This window comes from Rhincodon typus, chromosome 5 (assembly GCF_021869965.1).
Source record: "Rhincodon typus isolate 14 chromosome 5, sRhiTyp1.1, whole genome shotgun sequence".
In the NCBI taxonomy this organism is placed as follows: Eukaryota; Metazoa; Chordata; class Chondrichthyes; order Orectolobiformes; family Rhincodontidae; genus Rhincodon; species Rhincodon typus.
The window spans coordinates 66,652,674-66,672,190 of record NC_063336.1 but is presented as its reverse complement, the minus strand read 5'-3'; the positions used below and the strand labels follow the sequence as shown (position 1 = coordinate 66,672,190).

General features: G+C 38.5%; 1 protein-coding gene across 4 annotated transcripts in view; it reads right to left on the bottom strand.

The window, feature by feature from the left end:
- Positions 1-19,517, bottom strand: part of LOC109919692 (intersectin-2) — a 134,218-nt gene that overhangs the window by 80,468 nt on the left and 34,233 nt on the right. For 3 of the 4 annotated variants that reach the window (XM_048596667.1, XM_048596666.1, XM_048596665.1), the window contains one exon: positions 16,591-16,654. The exons of the other annotated variant lie outside the window; for it this stretch is intronic. In XM_048596667.1, the coding sequence (XP_048452624.1) occupies positions 16,591-16,627 (37 nt within the window). In that variant the 5' untranslated portion in view covers positions 16,628-16,654. The remainder of the gene's footprint in view (positions 1-16,590; positions 16,655-19,517) is intronic. 4 annotated transcript variants of the gene reach the window in all.

Here is a 19,517-nt window from a genome sequence, read left to right as displayed (position 1 = left end):
CCATCCAAACCACTTTACAATATTCAATCTGACAGCTGATGAAGTGGCCTAGTGATTAAGGTTCCTTGGAGGGCTCTTGTGACATAGTAATAATGTCCCTACCTCTGGGTCAGAAGGTTCAAATCCCACCTGTCCCAGAGCTGGATGATCATAACATGTAAGAACAGGTTGATTAAAATAACTATACCCACTTTATGAAAACATGGAAGTGCAGTGGTCACATTACTGAGCTCTGGATATTCCACTCCATACTTCTCTGCACCCCAAGATTAATCTTCCATTTATCTATTTTTTTCTATATTTCAGTTATTTATCCATTCCCAGGGTTTGCCTTGAATCTTCGCAGCTTTGAGATGAAACCAAATTGCATGAGGAAATTTTATTTCTTTTATTCTTTCATGGGACATGGGTGCTGCTGAAAAGGCCAGCATTTGTTGTCGAGCCCTAATTTCCATTCCAGTGAGTGACTTGCTAGGCCATTTCAGAGGTCAGTCAAGACTGAAGCAGATCTCTGCTGATTTTGAGGTCTATAAGCCAAATCAAGTAAGGATGACAAATTTTCCTCCCTCCAGGACATTTAATTAATGAACCAAGTGGGTCTTTACAACAATAAAACAGTTGTTCCATGGTCACTATTACAGTGATTTACTTCAAATTCCAGGTCTGTCACGCCTATCTAAATTAGAATCATAGAATCCCTACAGTGTAGATGGAGGGGACTTGTGCCTGGTCACCAGGCCCATGGCCCATTACAGAGAGCTTAACAAGAAGGACTGTAAAGTTGGATACTTTCTTTATTTCTTCATTTTTCTGCCTCTATGTTCTATGTTGTGGTTTATTTTTCTGTGTTTTAAAATGGCACTGCAGACTGGCTACACTGTACAACATTTTTCACTGTATTTCGTAACAAGACACAAGTGACAATAAACAAACAAACAAATAAATAAATCAACATTTAACATGTCTGATCCACCTAGCCTGCGCATCCCTGGACACTTTAGGGTAATTTAGCATGGCTCATCTACCTAACCTGCACATCTTTGGACTGTGGGAGGAAACTACAGCACCTAGAGGAAACCCACGCAGACATGAGGAGAACATGGAGTCTTCACACAGACAACTGCTCACGGTTGGAACTGAACCCAGGTCCCTGGCACCGTTAAGCAGCATTTCTAACTACAGAGCTACCATGCTCCCTGCTGCCATTCTGGTACTTAAATCCAGGACATTAGTCTGAGCATCTAGGTGACTAGACCACTAACTTTCTCACCACTGCACCAACATCTACTTCATTAGATGCTCTGGGAAATCTAGGAATGCCTTCAGAACAAGGCTTCCCACTAGCAATGTCGGTTGTTATTTTCTCAAAAAGATCAAGGCAGAATCTCTTCCTCTGAAGTTACCATTTTCTAATGTTTTACAGTATTATTCTATGGTAATGCTGATACTCAGATCTACTCTGGATAATCAGTTCCACTCTTTGTATTTACCACAGGGACCAGTGTTTGTGGGGAGGAGGCAATGGCACATTTGAAATGATGTAGGAAATTAGTTTTGTAGCAGTCCATTGAATCTGCTGCCCTACTTGTCTGAAAATCTCTTTTTTCATAATAAGAAGTTCCTACCTCCTTGTTGTCATTGAAACAATGCTCTTCAACTCAGTTTTTCTGGTACACTACCTGTTACTTTATTTCTTTAAAAACTAGAACTTTCTTTGTTTGAAATGAAAACTTTCTTCATTTTACGAATGCAATACTACGATTCAACATTTCGTTGTTATATCTCAAAGCAACATGGCTATTTCGCACTCCTCAGTTCCAAGGTGCCCGTAACACACTCATGTTTAGACACATTACATTATTTACTGAAAAACAATGCAATTCAAGACAATGGTCACAGAATTTTAGTTTGCATAACAGTGACCACAAATCTAGACATCATGTTCACTGGGTCACCTTGTTACTTGCTGAAATAACCAAAACTTCAAATTAAAGCACAGGTTTAAATAATACAAGATGACAGAAAAGGATGGAGAATTTTGTTAAACTGACATCAGAGCATTCCCATTTAGCACATTTGGAACAGCAATATCAAAAATACAATCTCATTTGCAAACACAACTCATGCGCAAGAAAAAATATTTAATCATATTGCTTAGGATTTTCAAGGATCAAAGGGGCATGGTAGTAAAATTAACATACCCATCAGGCAGCTTCACTGAAAACAATACTGGATTATCCACAAGGCTGGAGATCTAATACCTGTCCTCTTTAAAAAGCTATAGCCAAATATAGAATGGAACAAATTGCGAGATCCTGCTTGAACATTTAATTAGTGTTGGTGTTTACTGTATAACAATAGCTGAACACTGATTATGTAACCTAGCAACTTGCAAACTCGACCTTTGTAACAATGATACATACGTCAACAACTGTAATAAGTATACTACAGTCAGGAAGTTCAGACCTATGCCTAATCCAGTGTCACCTGCGCTCTGCAAGTGATAAATTTCCTATTATCATACATTAGATCGCTTACAACTCCCCAGGGACTGCATGGCTCAAGAAAGCAGTTCACCACCATCTTCTCCAGGGCGATTAGGGATAAATGCTGGCCAGAGCCAGAAAGTTGTGGATTTAAGTTCCACCTCAGAGGGTTGTGCACAAAATCTAGGCTGTTTATTGCAGCACACTTGTAGGACCTGTTTTACAAATAATGCATTAAACAAGATCCAATTTCTATCTCACATTTAAAAGATCTGATGGCACTATAAGAAGAGCATAGGGGTTTACCTGGTGGCCAGCTAACCTTTCTGTCCCTCAAGTAACTCAATCGAAACAAGATTATGGGATAATTTGAGATAACAAGGTGTAGAGCTGAATGAACACAGCAGGCCAGGTAGTATCAGGGGAGCAGGAAAGCTGACGTTTCGGGCCTGGACCCTTCTTCAGATTATCCTTATGGGATAATTTGTTGTTCTTGAAGCTTGATGCTGCCAAAATTGCTCCATCATAACAACGATTATGCTTCAGAAGTACATTGGTACACATTTAAATGAGGCAACTGATGAACAATGCAATGACTACACTCGGTCCCTGTTATTTATCGATTTGTTACTCACAGATCCACATCTTTATTCCCCTCATTGACTTATCTGATCTGCATTGGTAAACATCGTGTGCCCTTTGGATACATGGGAGAGGTACATTGGAGTGGTATCTGTGTTTCTTGTCATCCATGGAAAGTCCATGCCTCTATCCCTCATGGGTAATGAGGATAGAGAAAACATTACATAACATGTAATGATAAAAGCTAGTTGAAGCCAAAACATATTTAGAAACGATTAGCACTTTTTCATATTTGGGTATTTTCTAACATTTTAAGCCTATTTCTGTCGTTGGATTCTATGGAATTTTAGGAGTATAACTCCATTCCCTATACTTTGCTTCAGGATGGAGGTAACTTTTCTAGTGGGTATTGAAAGTAGTATACTACTCTTACATCATCTCTCAATCCTACCATTCATTTGTTATTGACTTGCTTAAGGAAGTTACTTAAGGAAGTAGTTCTAGAAATAGTGGATGCATTCGTGGTCAACTTTCAGGATTCTATAGACTCTGGAATGGTCCCTGCAGATTGGAGGGTAGATAATGTCACTCCATTATTGAAAAAGGGAGGTAGAGAGAAAACAGGGAATTATAGACCCGTGAGCCTAACATCGGTAGTGGGGAAAATTCTCTAATCCATTGTCGAGGATTTTATAGCAGAGCATTTAGAAAGCAGCGGCAGAATCAGACAGAGTCAGCATGGATTTATGAAGGGGAAATCATGCTTGACAAATCTGTTGGAATTCTATGAAGATGTAAATAGTAGAGTTGGCAAGGGGGAGCCAGTCGACATAGTATATTTGGACTTTCAGAAAGCATTTGACAAATAAGAGATTAATGTGCAAGATTAAAGCGCATGGGATTGGGGGAAGTGTATTGAGATGGATAGGAAACTGGTTGGCAGAGAGGAAGCAAAGAGTAGGAATTAATGAGTCCTTTTCAAATTGACAGGTAGCATCTCGTGAGGTGCCAGAGATTGATGCTGGGATCCCAGCTATTCACAATATATGTTAATGATTTGGATGAGGGAACAAAATGTAGCATCACAAAGTTTGCAGATGATACCAAGTTGGGTGGGAGGGTGAACTGCGACGAGGATGCAGAGATCCTTCAACATGATCTGGACAGGTTGGGTGAGTGGGCAATTCAATGGCAGAAGCAGAATAATTTGGATAAATGTGAGGTTATTCACTTCAGAAGCAAAAACGAGGAGGCAGATTACTACCCGAATGGCTGTAAATCGGGAGAGGGGAGTGTGCAGCAGGACCTGGGCATCCTTGTACACCGGTCGCTAAAGGTAAGCATGCAGGTGCAGCAGGCGGGAAAGAAGGCAAATGATATGTTGGCCTTCATTGTGAGGGGTTTTGAGTACAGAAGCAAAGATGTGTTGTTGCAGTTGTACAGGGCCTTGATGAGGCCACACCTAGAATATCGTATCCAGTTTCAGTCTCCTTTTCCAAGGAAGGATGCTCTTGCTCTTTAGGCAGTGCAGCGAAGGTTTACCAGGCTGATTCCGGGGATGGCGGGACTGACGTATGAGGAGAGATTGACTAAGTTGGGATTGTTTTCGCTGGAGTTTGGACGAATGCTGGGGAATCTCATAGAGACTTATAAAATTCTAACAGGACTGGACAGGGTAAATGCAGGGAGGATGTTCCCGATGGTGGGTGTGTCCAGAACCAGGGATCACAGTATAAGGATTCGGGGTAGACCATTTAGGACGGAGATAAGGAGATATTTCTTCATCCAAAGAGTGGTAAGCCTGTGGAATTCATCACCACAGGAAATAGCTGATGCCAAAACATTAAATGTAGTCAAGAGGCAACTAGATACAGCACCTGCAGTGAATGGGATCAAAGGTTATGGGGAGAAAGCAGGGTTAGGCTATTGACTTGGACAATCAGCCATGATCGTGATGAATGGCGAAGCAGGCTCGAAGGGCTTCCTCCTGCTCCTATCTGCTATGTTTCTATGACTTCGGAACCTACAACAAACTGCATAGCCTTGCCACAGTCGCCAGGTCCCTCTACGGCCAATGCCTTTGGTCAAAGCTGACTGTTCATGACCTCCATATCCAAAACTGACTTGGAATTTAGCTTTCATTCCCTAACACCCACCATCACAAAGGTTCCATCTCCAAAAACAGAAGCCATCATTAGCCAACCTGTTTGGATATTATGATACATCACTGAGGTTGGTGGGACATGTACCCAGACATTACGGCCCAGAGATAAGGACACCACTATTGTCACAGTATCCATGAAGCTACTGCTACCAAACTATATATTAATTGTGGAGTGAAAAACGTCAACATTTTGAGAACTTTGTCAGAACACTGGACTTGAAACATTCCTGTTTTTCACTCCGCAAATACTGTCAGATCTGCTGAGTTTCTCCAATACATGGCTTTTGTTTCAGATTTTCAGCATCTGCAGTTCTTTATTTTATTTATATACTAATTGTTATACTGCTGCGCAGGTGGTTGGCATTAACTGGGGATTCACTTATGCCCCAATAAATAGGAACATTGAAAATGTTGGTGCTGGATTAGGAGATGCATGTTTGAAATATTTGTAATAGCAAATAAAATGTCTTTAAAAGTGTGTAACAATTGGCTTTAGTTCTATCTTTCACCACCTGACACAACGAAGTATAAAACTCCATCCTACCTGAGCACATCAATCACAGGGTCCTTAGTCACACCTTTGAAAACACTGAATTAGTTCAAGTAATAATAGTTAAGAATCAATACTCCTTTCCTCCAAACTCCACAAACTTTAGTTCCTACGAAGCCTCAGTCATCTGTATCCTCTAGCTCAGTCGAACCTCTTTCATCTTGCAGGCCTGTAATAAATCCTGCCAAGCCTCCCACCCAATACTTCATATTTAAAATTCTCAATATTAGAGTTAGAGTTAATGTTTTGACTTTATTCCCAGTTTAGATAATCTTAAACACTCAAATTCTCAGTAGGGTTGCAACTGCGTTGTAATAAATTCTAGCGGTGATAAAAATAACATCCCAGACTACTACCAGTGGTTTCCTCCAGACTTCACTTCAGAAATACAATATAACTAGCATACTGTCAGCAACATCTATCAAGTGCAGTGTGACGGAATTCATTTTTGGGAACTTATCAATGCTGTCATTAATATAGAAAACATATCACCAGCAAGATATTTCAAAGGAAAGTAATTGTGAATGATACAACGTCTTACACTTGTTTCCAAGAACAAAGCATTAATTAGACCTCTGTTCTTATATGGTTGTAAAAAAAGTTCTGTAGAACAAGAAAAAACAGAGTAAGTTATTAGCTGCCAAAGGCAATTAACCTAAATTACATATTCTCAAATGAAACAGTTTCAGTATTGGATAACAATCATAACTCTAATGGATAGAACCATATCAGTGTAAGGAATTACTTCCCAACAACTCAAGTACATAGTAACTGTCAATATAGAATATTTTCTATTTTCCAATGATGGCATGGAAATGTGACAAAAATTGAAGACTTAAAAGTAGACATTTACCCTTTGGAAATGGCCTAACACCTCACATCAAGATAATGTGCTAATTTACAGAACGATCGAGCACAGTTAGAAGCTACTCTGCCCAGTACTCGTTTTGCATCTTTGGAAGAGCTAGCCAAATTGGTTGCACTTATCTGTTGTTTGCCCATAGCCCTATAAATCTTCCCTTTTCAAATATCTAATCAATTCAATTTTTAAAGGTCAAAGTTTCCACAACCACATCAGGCAGCACATTCCAGCTCACACCAACTCATTACACAAAATAATTTTACCCAGGCTCTTTCGCCATTCTTCATAAATCCAAATTCTGCAATTACCTGCACTGACTGTGTGTCAAAATACTTCATTGGCTGTACAGTGTTTTAGGACATCTTAATGTCAAGAAAGGCGCTATATAAATGCAAGTCAATTCTTTAATCCCTGTACAAACACAGTTTCTTCCTATTTACTCCATCAAATGTGTTAAAAACCAATACAAAATCTCTCTGCCTACCACGTTGCTGTGAGCAGAACAACTTATCTCTGCTAGTCCTACCAAACAGCTGGCAGAAGCACAATGGAGCAAATGGCTTCCCTTCTGTGCTGTGCAATTCTATGATTTTAATCTGCTCGTCAACATAAAAAAAATTGCAGGTTACAACCAACAAACACATTTTGAAAATTCCCTTCAACATTTATATGATCAGCCCTGAATCATTTTTCTTACACGTTCTACACTCTTACCAAAGTAAATTGAAAAAGATAAAATTTAAGGAGCTATTTTTAAATATTCAAACTTTACTGCTTCAAAACTGGATAAGAAACATTGCTGAGCCATTCCAATCCAAGGTCACATTTTGTTTGAATAAAAGATAAGCTGATCATGTGATATTAATCTGACCTGATCTTGTTGACCCTCAGTCAATAATATTTGTCTAAGTTATTCCACAATTATTTGGTTTGAGCATGAAACTGATCTCACATCACCACTGAGCAAATTGTTCATTGTTTCAACAATGACATTTGTACTTGAAGGCAATCCTCAGTACGATTGCAAAATTGAATCTCAACACGGTTTTCACTTGCTCAAGCCTTCTTAACACAACCACTTACAAATAACATCCAGTCTTTTAATTATTCCGAAAGACAGTTTGCCATTTTAGGATTGTAACATATTGCCTTTATGTTGTAGCTTTAATACAACTAGACTTCTTAAGAGGCTTCATAAAGCTGTTTAGGAAGTGGACACTAGGAGAGAGAGTGTGTTAGGGGAGGTGGCTAAAAAGGTCCTCAGTACAGTTGGTCCCCACTTAAACTGCCTTGATTCATGTTATTCCATTTCAATGCAGTTCAGCTAATGGGTCCTGTCACAAGGTTCAGTTTTAAGTTGCTTAGTGCTAGTACAACATTGAACTACATGACCTGATTTTCCTTTAGCTATCCTTCACTGATGAATCTGTAACTTGCCACTCCCTACCCACTGTCTTGCTGCTGATCCAGCTGGAGGCCTCTGCTGCTCCCTGAATTTTGATTTCGCTGATCCTTCCAATCTCCAACACTGTTACTCACTACTTGTTTGTTCCGAACCGCCTCAGAATGAGAGCTGCAGTGGTGCTGGAATACTGGGACATGACTACGTTGAGGACCTCAATTATAACAGGCCCAGCTCCAAATATCTGCAACATCCAGGCACACATTTTAACAACCTTCCAAATTTAACTTTGGAATGTACATAGAACTTGGAGCTCAGGCTGGATGTGGATCTTGAATTTTCATTGAAAGTCTAAGAGTGGAGTTCCCAATCATGCAGTCCCTTACTCTCAGCAAGGATTCAAGAGAAAACAGAAATGGGGAGTAGGAAGTTTGGGGAGAGGCTGAGTCAGGGAGCACAAATTTCAAGCTCAAAGCAAAAGTATGGGTTAGTGAGCAGGTGAAGTCGCAAGTCAGAATGGGTCAGCAAGTCTAAGATAGATTAGGGAGCATCAGAGGTTGCAAGTTGAAGGGTCACAGAGAGGAAAAAAATAGCAATAGGAATGGCCAGAGGGCAAGTTATCTGGCAAGGAGGAAGTGGTTTATCAGCAAGGAGGCAAAATTGGAGCAAGTAGAAGGTTACAATATTTCTTTTACATTATTGCTTATATTTTCAAGTGTCTTTTCTATTACTAGTTTTCTATTTACTAATGCAGGAATTTAGCAATATAAAATACTGCATTTCAATTTACAGCGATAATTTTTCAAGGTTTAGTGTTTGACAAGAAAGATCCTGTAAAATCTAAATATAGGTTATACATTAAAAGTCATTTTCAAATTATAATTTTTCAGCAAAACAACTACAACTTTAAGTGAAGACTTACTTTATTCAGAGAGGTAAGGATTTTGGTAGAGAATACCAGTAATTTTCTAATTATGCTTCAAATCTCTCATCGTTGATTTATTCCACTTCATTTCTCAATGCTAAGAATGTTGACAGTTTCTTGTTATTTTTGTGACCAAGGTTGAACCTTTTGTGATCACCTGTTAATCTTTTGCTACAGTTTTTTCTAAATATAAATAAACCAAATCTATGGATTACAACATAAACCATTTTTAACAGCACACAAGGTATCTCAATTTTTGAACAAAATATTATATTTTTCAGAAAATGAAGCAGTCTTAACGCATACAGCAAGGCATGAAAACATCTGGCTTGGATATGTAAGTGGCAAGTAACATTTGCACCACTTAGTGGCAGACAATGACCAGGTCTAGCAGCTGGGTGTCTATCCACCTCCCCTTGATGTTCAATGGCATTACCATAGCTGAACTCCAAAACATCAACATCTTGGGGCTTACCAAAGGACAAAAAAACCTAATCGGACCAGATGCATAAATGTTACAATTCCCAGAGGTGGTGAGAGGCTGGGAATTCTGCTGGCAGTAACTCACCTCCTCATTCTCCAAGATCTTACCACTATCTATAAATCACAAGTATAGATCATGATGGAATACTCTCCCCTCACCTGGATGAGCTCTAACTACATGCACGAAGACTAACAACATCAAAGACAAAGCATCCTTGATTAACACTCCCTTTATCACTGTCACCACGACTGCAATCTGTACCATTTGCAAGATGCGCTGAAGCAAACAGCGCACGATTCTCCAAAGCCAACAATCTCTCCTACTCAGAAGAACAGGGCAGCTATCGCATGAAAATACCACCACATCAAGTCTCATGCCATTCGGATTTGTAATTAATTAGCATTCCTTCATTAGTTCAAAATCCTGTGACTTGGTCTCTCGCAGTACTGAGAGTGTATCTACATCATGATTCAAAAAGACAGCTCACCACCAGTTTCTGATGTTAAATCCCATGAGTGGACAAAAATAAAGTTAATCTATCCAACCTGGAGTGACAATACATGACAGATATTTTAAGTCTACTGTCACAACTCAGAGAGTTGTTTTCAACACCAAGCACAAGAGAGATGACCGAGACACTGCAAAAAAAGTAATCAATTTATTACTGTATATTCTGCAGAATAATTGTTAATTGCAGTATTTCACAAGTACAACAGTATGAAGTAGAAAGAACTAGAATTTATACAGCATTTCTCACGTCCATTGGATATTGAAATGTGCTTCACAGCCAATTCAGTAGTTATACATTTTCTGTGTAAGCAAATATAGAAGTTATTTTGTGCACAATAAGATTCCTGATCAGACAAATTTGATTTGCTTGAATGATGTTAGTTTGGCCAGGAGATTGGGAGAACATTCCAGTTATTCTCCGAAAACCGTTATAGCATCTTTCATATCCACCTGAATAAGTTGCAATGGCCTCAGATAAGCAGTCAGTCATTCTGAAAGACAGCACCTCTGACTGTGGTTAATCAACATGTTTCGTGGACCAATGATGAGGAGATCCAAATACTCAAAAGAAAGTTTGACATCCCATATTTAGTTTGAAGCCACACTGATAAACTTCAGTTAAACTAACAAAAATTTCAAGTATTATTAACTTATATAAAATAATTAGATCACTTCAACTGTAGATCAGAAATATACTTTGAACAAATTTTAATTTTCATAGTTTCAAGTTTCCATTTATGCCAAATGAAACATATTATAAGCTTTAAAGTGAATATGGGACACTCAAAATAGAAGTTAACTTATCTCAAAGAAGTGATGCATTAAAATAGTTGCGATTAGATATGACAGAAGTTAAACCACATCTCATCATCATAGAATCCCTACTGTGTGGAAGCAGGCCATTTGACCTATCGAGTCCATACCGACCCTCCCTATCCTTTTAAACATGCATTTTCAATGGCTAACTCGCCTAGCCTGCATATCCCTGGACGCTATGCGCAATTTAGTATGTCCAATCCACCTAACCTGCACATCTTTGGACTGTGGGAAGAAACTGGACACTTGGAGAAAACCCACCCTGACATTGGGAGAATGTGCAAAGACAGTCGCCCGAGGCTAGAATTGAACCCAGGTCCCTGGCGCTATGAGGCAGCAGTGCTGACCACTGAGCCACCACGCTACCTGACCACTGAGCCACTGTGCCGCCTTCAGTTAATCTTCAGTTTATCCTTCCCTATGTGAGGGCTTGGAACAGCAATAACCCCTATTCTGCCCCTTTTTCCTGAAGGTGTTCATTCATTGCTAGGGTAGAATCACACAAATTCCACAGCCTCAAGTAATGTGCCCAACCATTATACTTCATTTATAAACTTTGAAAGGTATCGATTGGCAGGCTAAATCGATTACAGAAGGTATCACAGTTAAACTTGAGCTCAATGGCCATGGTGGCATCAACATCTAGTCTAGGTCACTAGAAAATAACAAATTAGAACATGTCACTAAGTGTCACAACCAAGTTTAACAGCTTTACCATTTTCTCAATTGAAATCAACTGAGGCAGCATATTTCCTATTCTATTGAAACTTAAAAAAAGGTAAAGATTAAGCACTTCATCTTTCAATTAGGCACCTTAAAGCCTTCTGAACTCTCCACTCACATTGTTTTCAGACATTACCTTCACTTAATGATTCTGCTGTTGCCATTTACAGATCTTCATAGTCAATCTTTTATTTCTTCACTTTCATTCCCACACAGACCATCCCTTCTGTCACTTAGTCAAGTGTCCACACCATTAGATACTTCTTTTTGTTCTCCCTACCCTCCACTCCCCCTTTTCCTGCCTCTGTATATATTTAAAACCTGTTACATCTTTAGATTTTTCCAGTTTTGATTTAAGGTTAGTGACCTGAAACATTTATCTCTGTTTCTCTCCCCACAGACACCTGATTTGGTAAATAGTTTTGACATTTTAACAGAAGAATAGCATTCTGGGAGCTTTTTGGTATCCATAATTCAGCTCCTCAACGAATGAAATAAGCTGAGGTGTACAGCAAGACTCATAAGAGCAAGAATGGAAACAGGCTCAAGTCTGCACAAAATGGAGCAAAAAGAGGATATGCAATGGCGAACACAAATGACAGGTGAACCAAAACCAGAGATTTTTGCTGCATTCCATAAGCAAGTTGACTTGATTCTCTGTAACATCACAGATGACTATTCTCATACTAACAAAAAGTTTACTTTTCTCGAGCATTGATTTTAGTAGTTCTGCTGCAGGTTAGGACATACTTAAAAATCTAAACAGAATGACAGCGAAATACTTGACTGATTATAGTGCTGACCAACAGAAAGTAAAAGGGCCAGTCATAAAACATTGTGAAACAGATAACTGTGATACACAGACTAATAAATCTGCCTGCCTGTTTTTGCTACCAAAGCAAATAACATCATATTTATCCACATTATGCTTTATCTGTCATATATCTGACCACTAACTTGTCCAAATCACACTGAAGTTTGTCTGCATCCTCCTCATAGCATTCTCTCTCACCCATTTTGGGCTTGCTTACTTAATGTGCAAACTTCTAAATCAGTTTCAGTTACTTACTTTGCATTTTTAATTTTATTTATTCCATGATCCTTTGGGGTATTCCATAATTTGAGGAAACCTTCCACTCCCAGTAGTTCCTTCACTACTCTGTTTCGATGAAAGTTGATCGACCTGAACAGATGTGGCCTGGTCTGCTGAATCTTTTCTTTTTATTTGTTTCTTCCACTGTTATTGGATTCTATAGTTATTTAAGTTTCACTGTATGACGTGGTTCCTTTGGAATCCCTGAATGTGCTGAGAAGTAACCAAAAAATGCAGGTGCAACAATTGCTGGGCCATTCAACCTATACACTTCACTATTTCAGCATCCATGTGTGGCAAAAGCCAATTTTTTTGGCTAGTATTTTACTTTGGCAATTAATATCCTTTTGGGCAATGAATTAAAGGAATAAAGTCAGTTTCATTCACATTCAATGAGGTTCCATACAAAGAGTTAACATGCAAGGCAAAGTTCATATTAGCATTGGTGGAGGATTAACTAATGAACATGAAGCAGAGAGCCTCAAATCAGTAATTACTGGAGTGCCAAAAGGATCAATGGTGTGTAAATCAACTATTTACATCTATGTTAATGACTTAGGAGGAGGGACCAAGTGTGATGTATCTACATTTGCCTACAATAAAAAGCTAGGTGGAATATTATCTATGCGAGGAAACAGATAAGAGTCAGAGAATCAGAGTAATACAGCACAGAAAGAGACCGTTTGGTCCAACACATTGCTCCAACCAGAAAGCCTAAACAGATGTAGTCCCATTTGCCTGCATTTGGCCATTTCTGTCTAAGCCCTTCCTATTCATGTAGAGACCTTTTAAATGTTGTAATTGCGCGCACCTCGAACTCTGGCAGCTCATTCCATACACACAACACCCTCTGCGTGACAAACTTGCCCATCAGGTCCCTTTTAAACCTTTCCTCTCTCACCTTAAACCTATGCCATCCAGTTTTGGATCTCACCTACCGCAGGAAAAAGGTCTTGGCTATTCACCCTACCCATGCCCCTCATGATTTAGATTTAGAATGGGCGCGGGGTGGTAGATGGAGTGTTATGTGGGGAGGTGCAGGGTTGATCATTTTGATTGCAAGGACAGAAAAGCAGAATGTTGTTCAACAGGCATAGAACTTATAAATGCTGATGTTCAGAGAGACTTGGGTGCACTTGCACAAATCAGTGTGCAGATATAGCAAACAATTGATAAGGAAAATGGCATGTTAGCTTTTCTTGCAAGGGACTGAAATACAGTACAAGAAATCAATAAGTTTTGCTACAACTGTACAAGGCTTTGATGAGACCACACCCAGAATGCTATGTGCAATATTGCTTTCTATATTAAAGGATTTAGTCACATTCAAGGCAGTGCAGCAAAGGTTCACCGGAATGGGCCTTGGGATGAGCAGTATTTACTCACTAGAGTTTAGAAGAATGACAGCTGGCATCACAAACACACAGAATTATAAAGAGCTTGACAGGCTAAACACAGAGGCTATTTCCTTTGGCTGTGGAACACAGAACGTAGGAGCACACAATCTCAGGATAAAAGAGTTGATAACTTAGGACAAAAAGTTTCTTCACTCAAGAGACTGAGAGAATGGCCTTCTCTTGCCCAATGGGCTGTGCATATTCCACTGTTTAGTACAGTTCAGGCTCTCAGAGTATCAAGTAGTATAGGGGGCAAGCATAAAAGTGTAAAAGTGGAGCTAAGTCAAAAGATCAGCTTATGAATATTCTGTATTAAACAGGGGAGCCAGTTAGTCATAATTATCAATTATCTGTAATTATCCATTCTTGCTATTTATGTTCTCGAAACACCCTATCTTGGTAAAGCATTTTAAGGATAAGTCTTTCAGATAGTCGTTTGAGGCAGGAATTAAACTACAATTTTTAAACACAAACATGGTGTGTAATATAGAATCATAGAAGGGTGCAGCACAAAAACAGGCCATTAAGTCCATTATGCTTGTGTTTATTTTGAATGAACAGTTCAATCAAACCCACTCCGCTGATCGTTTCCAAATTCTGGCAATATTTTCTGTTTCAAGAATTTATCCAATTCCATTTTGAAAGCAATTACTGAATCTGCTTCCACCATCATTCCAGGCAGTCCATGCCAGTGATGTTTTTCCTCATGCTACCTCTGATTCTTTTTCTAATTACTTGATGTCTGTGTCCTCTGATCATCAACCCTTCTTCTGCCATGAGAACACAAGAAATGGTTTCTCAACCTTTACTGATTCATGACCTTGAATGGTACTGTGTAATCTTTGTAATCTTGTCTGCTATTAGGAAAACAATCCCAGTTTCTCTACTCTTTCATCAGGTCTAAAGACTCTCATGAACGGAACTGTTGTACAAAATCTCCTATATGCCTTTTGACATCCTTTTCTTACGTTTAGTGTCTAAAATTAGCTGCGATATTCTAGTTGAGGCCTAATCAACACAATTTCCTTCATTTTCTCTTCATAAAGACAAAGATTCTAAATGCCTTTAACACCTTCTTAACTTGATCTGCCAAAGACTTGACTGAGTGCCCCTCTAGGTCCTTTTCTGCCTGCATCCCCTTTTAAAATTGTACCATTTACCTCCCCCCATACTTCTTACCAAAATTTGTCACTTCAACCTCTCTGCTTTAAATCTCATCTACCATGTGTCTGCCCATTTCACTATTCCCTCACTATATCTGGTACTTACAATTTCATTGGTATTATGTTTGGAACATTTACGTCATCTACACAATTCGATGTTATATCCTGTACGCCCAGGTCCAGGTTATCAATAGGCATCAAGGACACTAGTGGTCTAAAAATCAACCCTAGGGGACAGCAACACACACATCTCTTCAGCGAACAAAAAAAAAAAAAAATCACTACTCTCTAGCTTTCTGTAACTTAGTCAATTTTGTATCCAGTCAGTGCAGTTCCTACTATCTCCACTTCATTCCACTGGGTTTCAATTCTGCTCACATATTCATGAAGTGGCACTTTATTAAATACTTTTGAAAGTTCATATACATAACATCAATTGCACTATGCTCATCAACCTTTTTTTTTAAAAGAATCAAATAACTGAATAATAGATCTGTAAGCAGTATGGTGTACTATAGATTTAATGCACCCGCTATCAAACAAACAATGAACTCAGCAGTAATACATCATAACTAACAAACAGTTATTTAAAACAAAACACTAAAATCCAAAAAAAATTTGTTCAACAGTTTATGACTGAAAGCACTGTTTGGAGTTTTAGGTCAGTAGTTAAGGAATGATGCTCACAGTTCACAATGCTGACAGCTGCCTAGAGTGTTTAATGAGTGGTTACTTGCTGTCGTCGGGTTTCTGACAGAGCACTTCCCACTCTGCTAAAGCCCTGTGGCATGTGTAAGCAAAGCATGAAGTAATGAAACCTTCCAAAAAACCAGACTGATGCAAAGTCTAAACCAAGTGAAGACCGAAGTAAAAACAAGGAAAAAGTGTTTTAAATCATGAAGAGAGAAAACTCCGCATTATAAAATTTAGTACAAATGAAGCTGTTTGACAATAATTACGATTGATCTTGCTGTTACTTATGATTGAGTGCACCTTTTGGCCTTTCTTAGCACTCTCTGTGAAAAGGTAATAGTGAAAAGGATAGGTTAGGACAAAGTAAATGAGATAAACCATGACAAACTATGCAATAAATATCAAAGAAAAAGGAGAATAATACTTTCATTAGATGAACCTGGAAACATGAACAGTGTAGGATTACATTTTAACAAAAACTGTAAATAAAATTATAACTCACTAGAAGATGTTTAAACAATTCTATTATGTAAAACACTGGCCATATTTCATGGAGCCTGATTTAAAATGCAGTGTGCTCATATATTTTTGATTATATGATTTAAATTTAAGATACAGCTCAAGCCAGTCTACTACAACATTTATCTGCAGAATTTCACAGGAAGATTTAAAAAAAGGAAAATTTCTATCCACTTCCAATTATATTGAAAGCAAAGTGAAATAAAGAATGAGCCACTTACCATTCATGGCTGTGGGAAACTGAGCCATCATGGTCATGTGTGTACCTTGCTAGCTATCAGCCATCTGCAACAAAAACATGTTGTATTATTTATGCATCAAGGACAGAGACCAGTTTACTGCCCTGCTGAGCAAGGAGAATGTCAGCTTGCTTTCGCTCACACTTCCGAAAATGAACAAATGTGTGGTTTCAAGCCTATGCTGATCCAGCCGAATTCACACATACACAAAAGTTCAGGAGGATAGGTGAAGCATAAAAGGAGGGCATTCCTAAAGAAACTGAAGCACATTAAGTTCTACTACTGAAGAATTCAAAACATAAAACAGGCATAGACACATAATTCCTTTTTTCACAATAGTAGGGGTTTAAATGAAGCAATATTATCTCAAATAGTCTTAACAGGAATTTGCAGTAAAAATACAAGCATTGCTCTTTTAAAAAGAAATGTATGATGCCTCCAAAATATTACTGACACACAATTCCATTTCACACAAAAAGTGTCTGATATTTGAAGATGATGAAGTATTCAGTCCTCACTTTGCACCTGTCCTTTTCCCTACATAATTCTGCATGGAATGTGCCACTGTTCCATTCACATGGAGGAAATATGAGGGATTGCACAGGATAAAGAACTTTTTCTGAGAGAGTGAAGTCAACCCTGTAACTCAAAGATTAGATCAGGAATAGAATTCCACCCAGTGCATCCCACTGTCAGTTATGAGAAACAGGAAATAAAACACCACATTCCTATTTGTAACATGGAAACAAACAAGGCAGCTGTCCCCATTTAATAGAGTCCGGGCCAGCAGTGCAAAATTAATGCAAAATAAAAGATGCACCTATAAGAAGAACAACAGAAGACATAATTAGTGTGGTTAAAGTACAGAGATATGCAAAAATGGCATTTGAGTGGATTACACACAGATCAAGGTTCTTGCGTCACAGAACTGAACAGACACAAATTCATATTTATCTTTCTAATGCTTGAAAAAGAGAAAGAGAGAGAGAGGGGAGGGGGAAAGGGAGAGAAATAGATAGGTTCAACACAGCTTTTTAAGGCAAATATTTCCTTTCATTAAAAATTCTCTCAAAATGTTATCCCTAGTCTATATTTTCATGCTCAGGGAGGGAGAGGTGCTGATGTAGTGGTAATATCACTAGACGAGTAATCCAGAATCCAGTCTAATACTCTGGGCCCATAGGTTGGAATCCCACCTTGGCAAACGGTTAGCTTCAAATCCCTTCCATTGAAAGTCTAGGGGTCGTATCCATAGGGAACTCTGCAGCATATTTCAGTTTCCCCAGAACCCCAACAAGTTGTCAGGACACCAATGATGTAGGTTTCTTGACGTAAAAAACAATTACAATGATACAACTAAGGGTGGTAGGGAATTTTCCAATTAATGTTTTCAATTCTTCACTAGGCCACCTTAAAGTTGGATTTTGCACAAAACCATGTTTTAATTAAATAACCGTTGTCAAAAGAACAGGATCATAACATGCTAACATTTTAAAGCTGGTAAGGTAAATAATAGTTACATTTCTAGAGAAAGTGACACTCATTCAGTTCCATTTCACCTGGCAACCTAAACATTGCTGATATTTGCAAGTTATCACAGGTGCCAATTTGTTTATTTGTCAGATTTCAATTTAAACCTTGACAACTGCTTCAAATTTCCAATAAAGGTACATGATGCTTATGATAACAACACAAGTTATTCAACGGTTTTCAAATCTTCTTGGTTTTAGGAGGCTATTCAGTTCTTTTGAGTTCATGCCAACTCTCTGCAAGAGCAACTCAGTTTGTCCCACTCTCTCACCATAAAACAGCACATTTCTTTTCTTGAGATCCTTATCCAATTCCTTTTGAAAGCCACAGATAATTCAGTATCTGTTACCCTTGCAGCTATTTTGCATCCTAGACAATTGTTGCACAAAAGAAAGGTTTCTCTGGTCAACTTGGCTGGTCATGGCTGATCGAATAATCAACTTCATTTTCCTGCCTTATCCCATTAACTCTCAATTCCCTTACTGATTAAAAATCTGTCCATCTCAGCCTTCGAATACTTAATAACCCAGCATCTACAGTAAAGAATTCCACAGAATCACTTCCCTCTGAAAGAAGAAATTCCTCCTCATCTGTGTCTTAAACAGCAATGTTTTATTTTGATATTATGCCCTCTGGTCCTAGACTTTCCCACAAGGGAAACAACCTTTCTGCATCTACCCTGTCAAATCCCTTAAGAATCTTACATATTCCATTCTTCTAAACTCTACGGAGTACAAGGCCAACCTACTCAACCTCACCTCAAAAAAAATCCTTCCATAATCTTCTCTGGACTGCCTCCAAAGTCAGTATATCTTTCCATCGATAAGGGGACCAAAATTCTTCACAGTTGTGGCCTTGTATAGTTTTAGCAAGACCTCTATGTTTCTACTCCATACTCTATAAGGTCTATTATATTTATATTATGTTTTCCTTCCCTATTACCTGCAGATCTTATATGCTGGTTTTTTGTGATTTATTGCCAATGACAATGATTTCTCTCTGTCTCTCTTAGGTCCCTGATGACTTTGAGCAGCCCTAACAAATCTCCTGTTTTCCTTCTCTTCTATAAGAGGAAGTCCAACTTCAATATTTGGAACTGAAGTGTTGTACCTGTGCAATCATTCTCGTAAATTATTTCTCTACCCTCATCAAAACCTTCACATCCTTCCTGAAATGTGATGCTCTGAATTGAATACAATATTCCAGTTGAGGCTTTTATACAGGTTCAACATAACTTTCTTATTTCTGTATTCTCTGTAAATAACAACATTACTTTCACAATGGAAAAGAATATTTGTAAGGAAATTGACATTCAGCATACTCAAACCCAATCTGGAAATTAGGACACCACCACAGAAAGCAAGGAGGGGCAGTAGAAA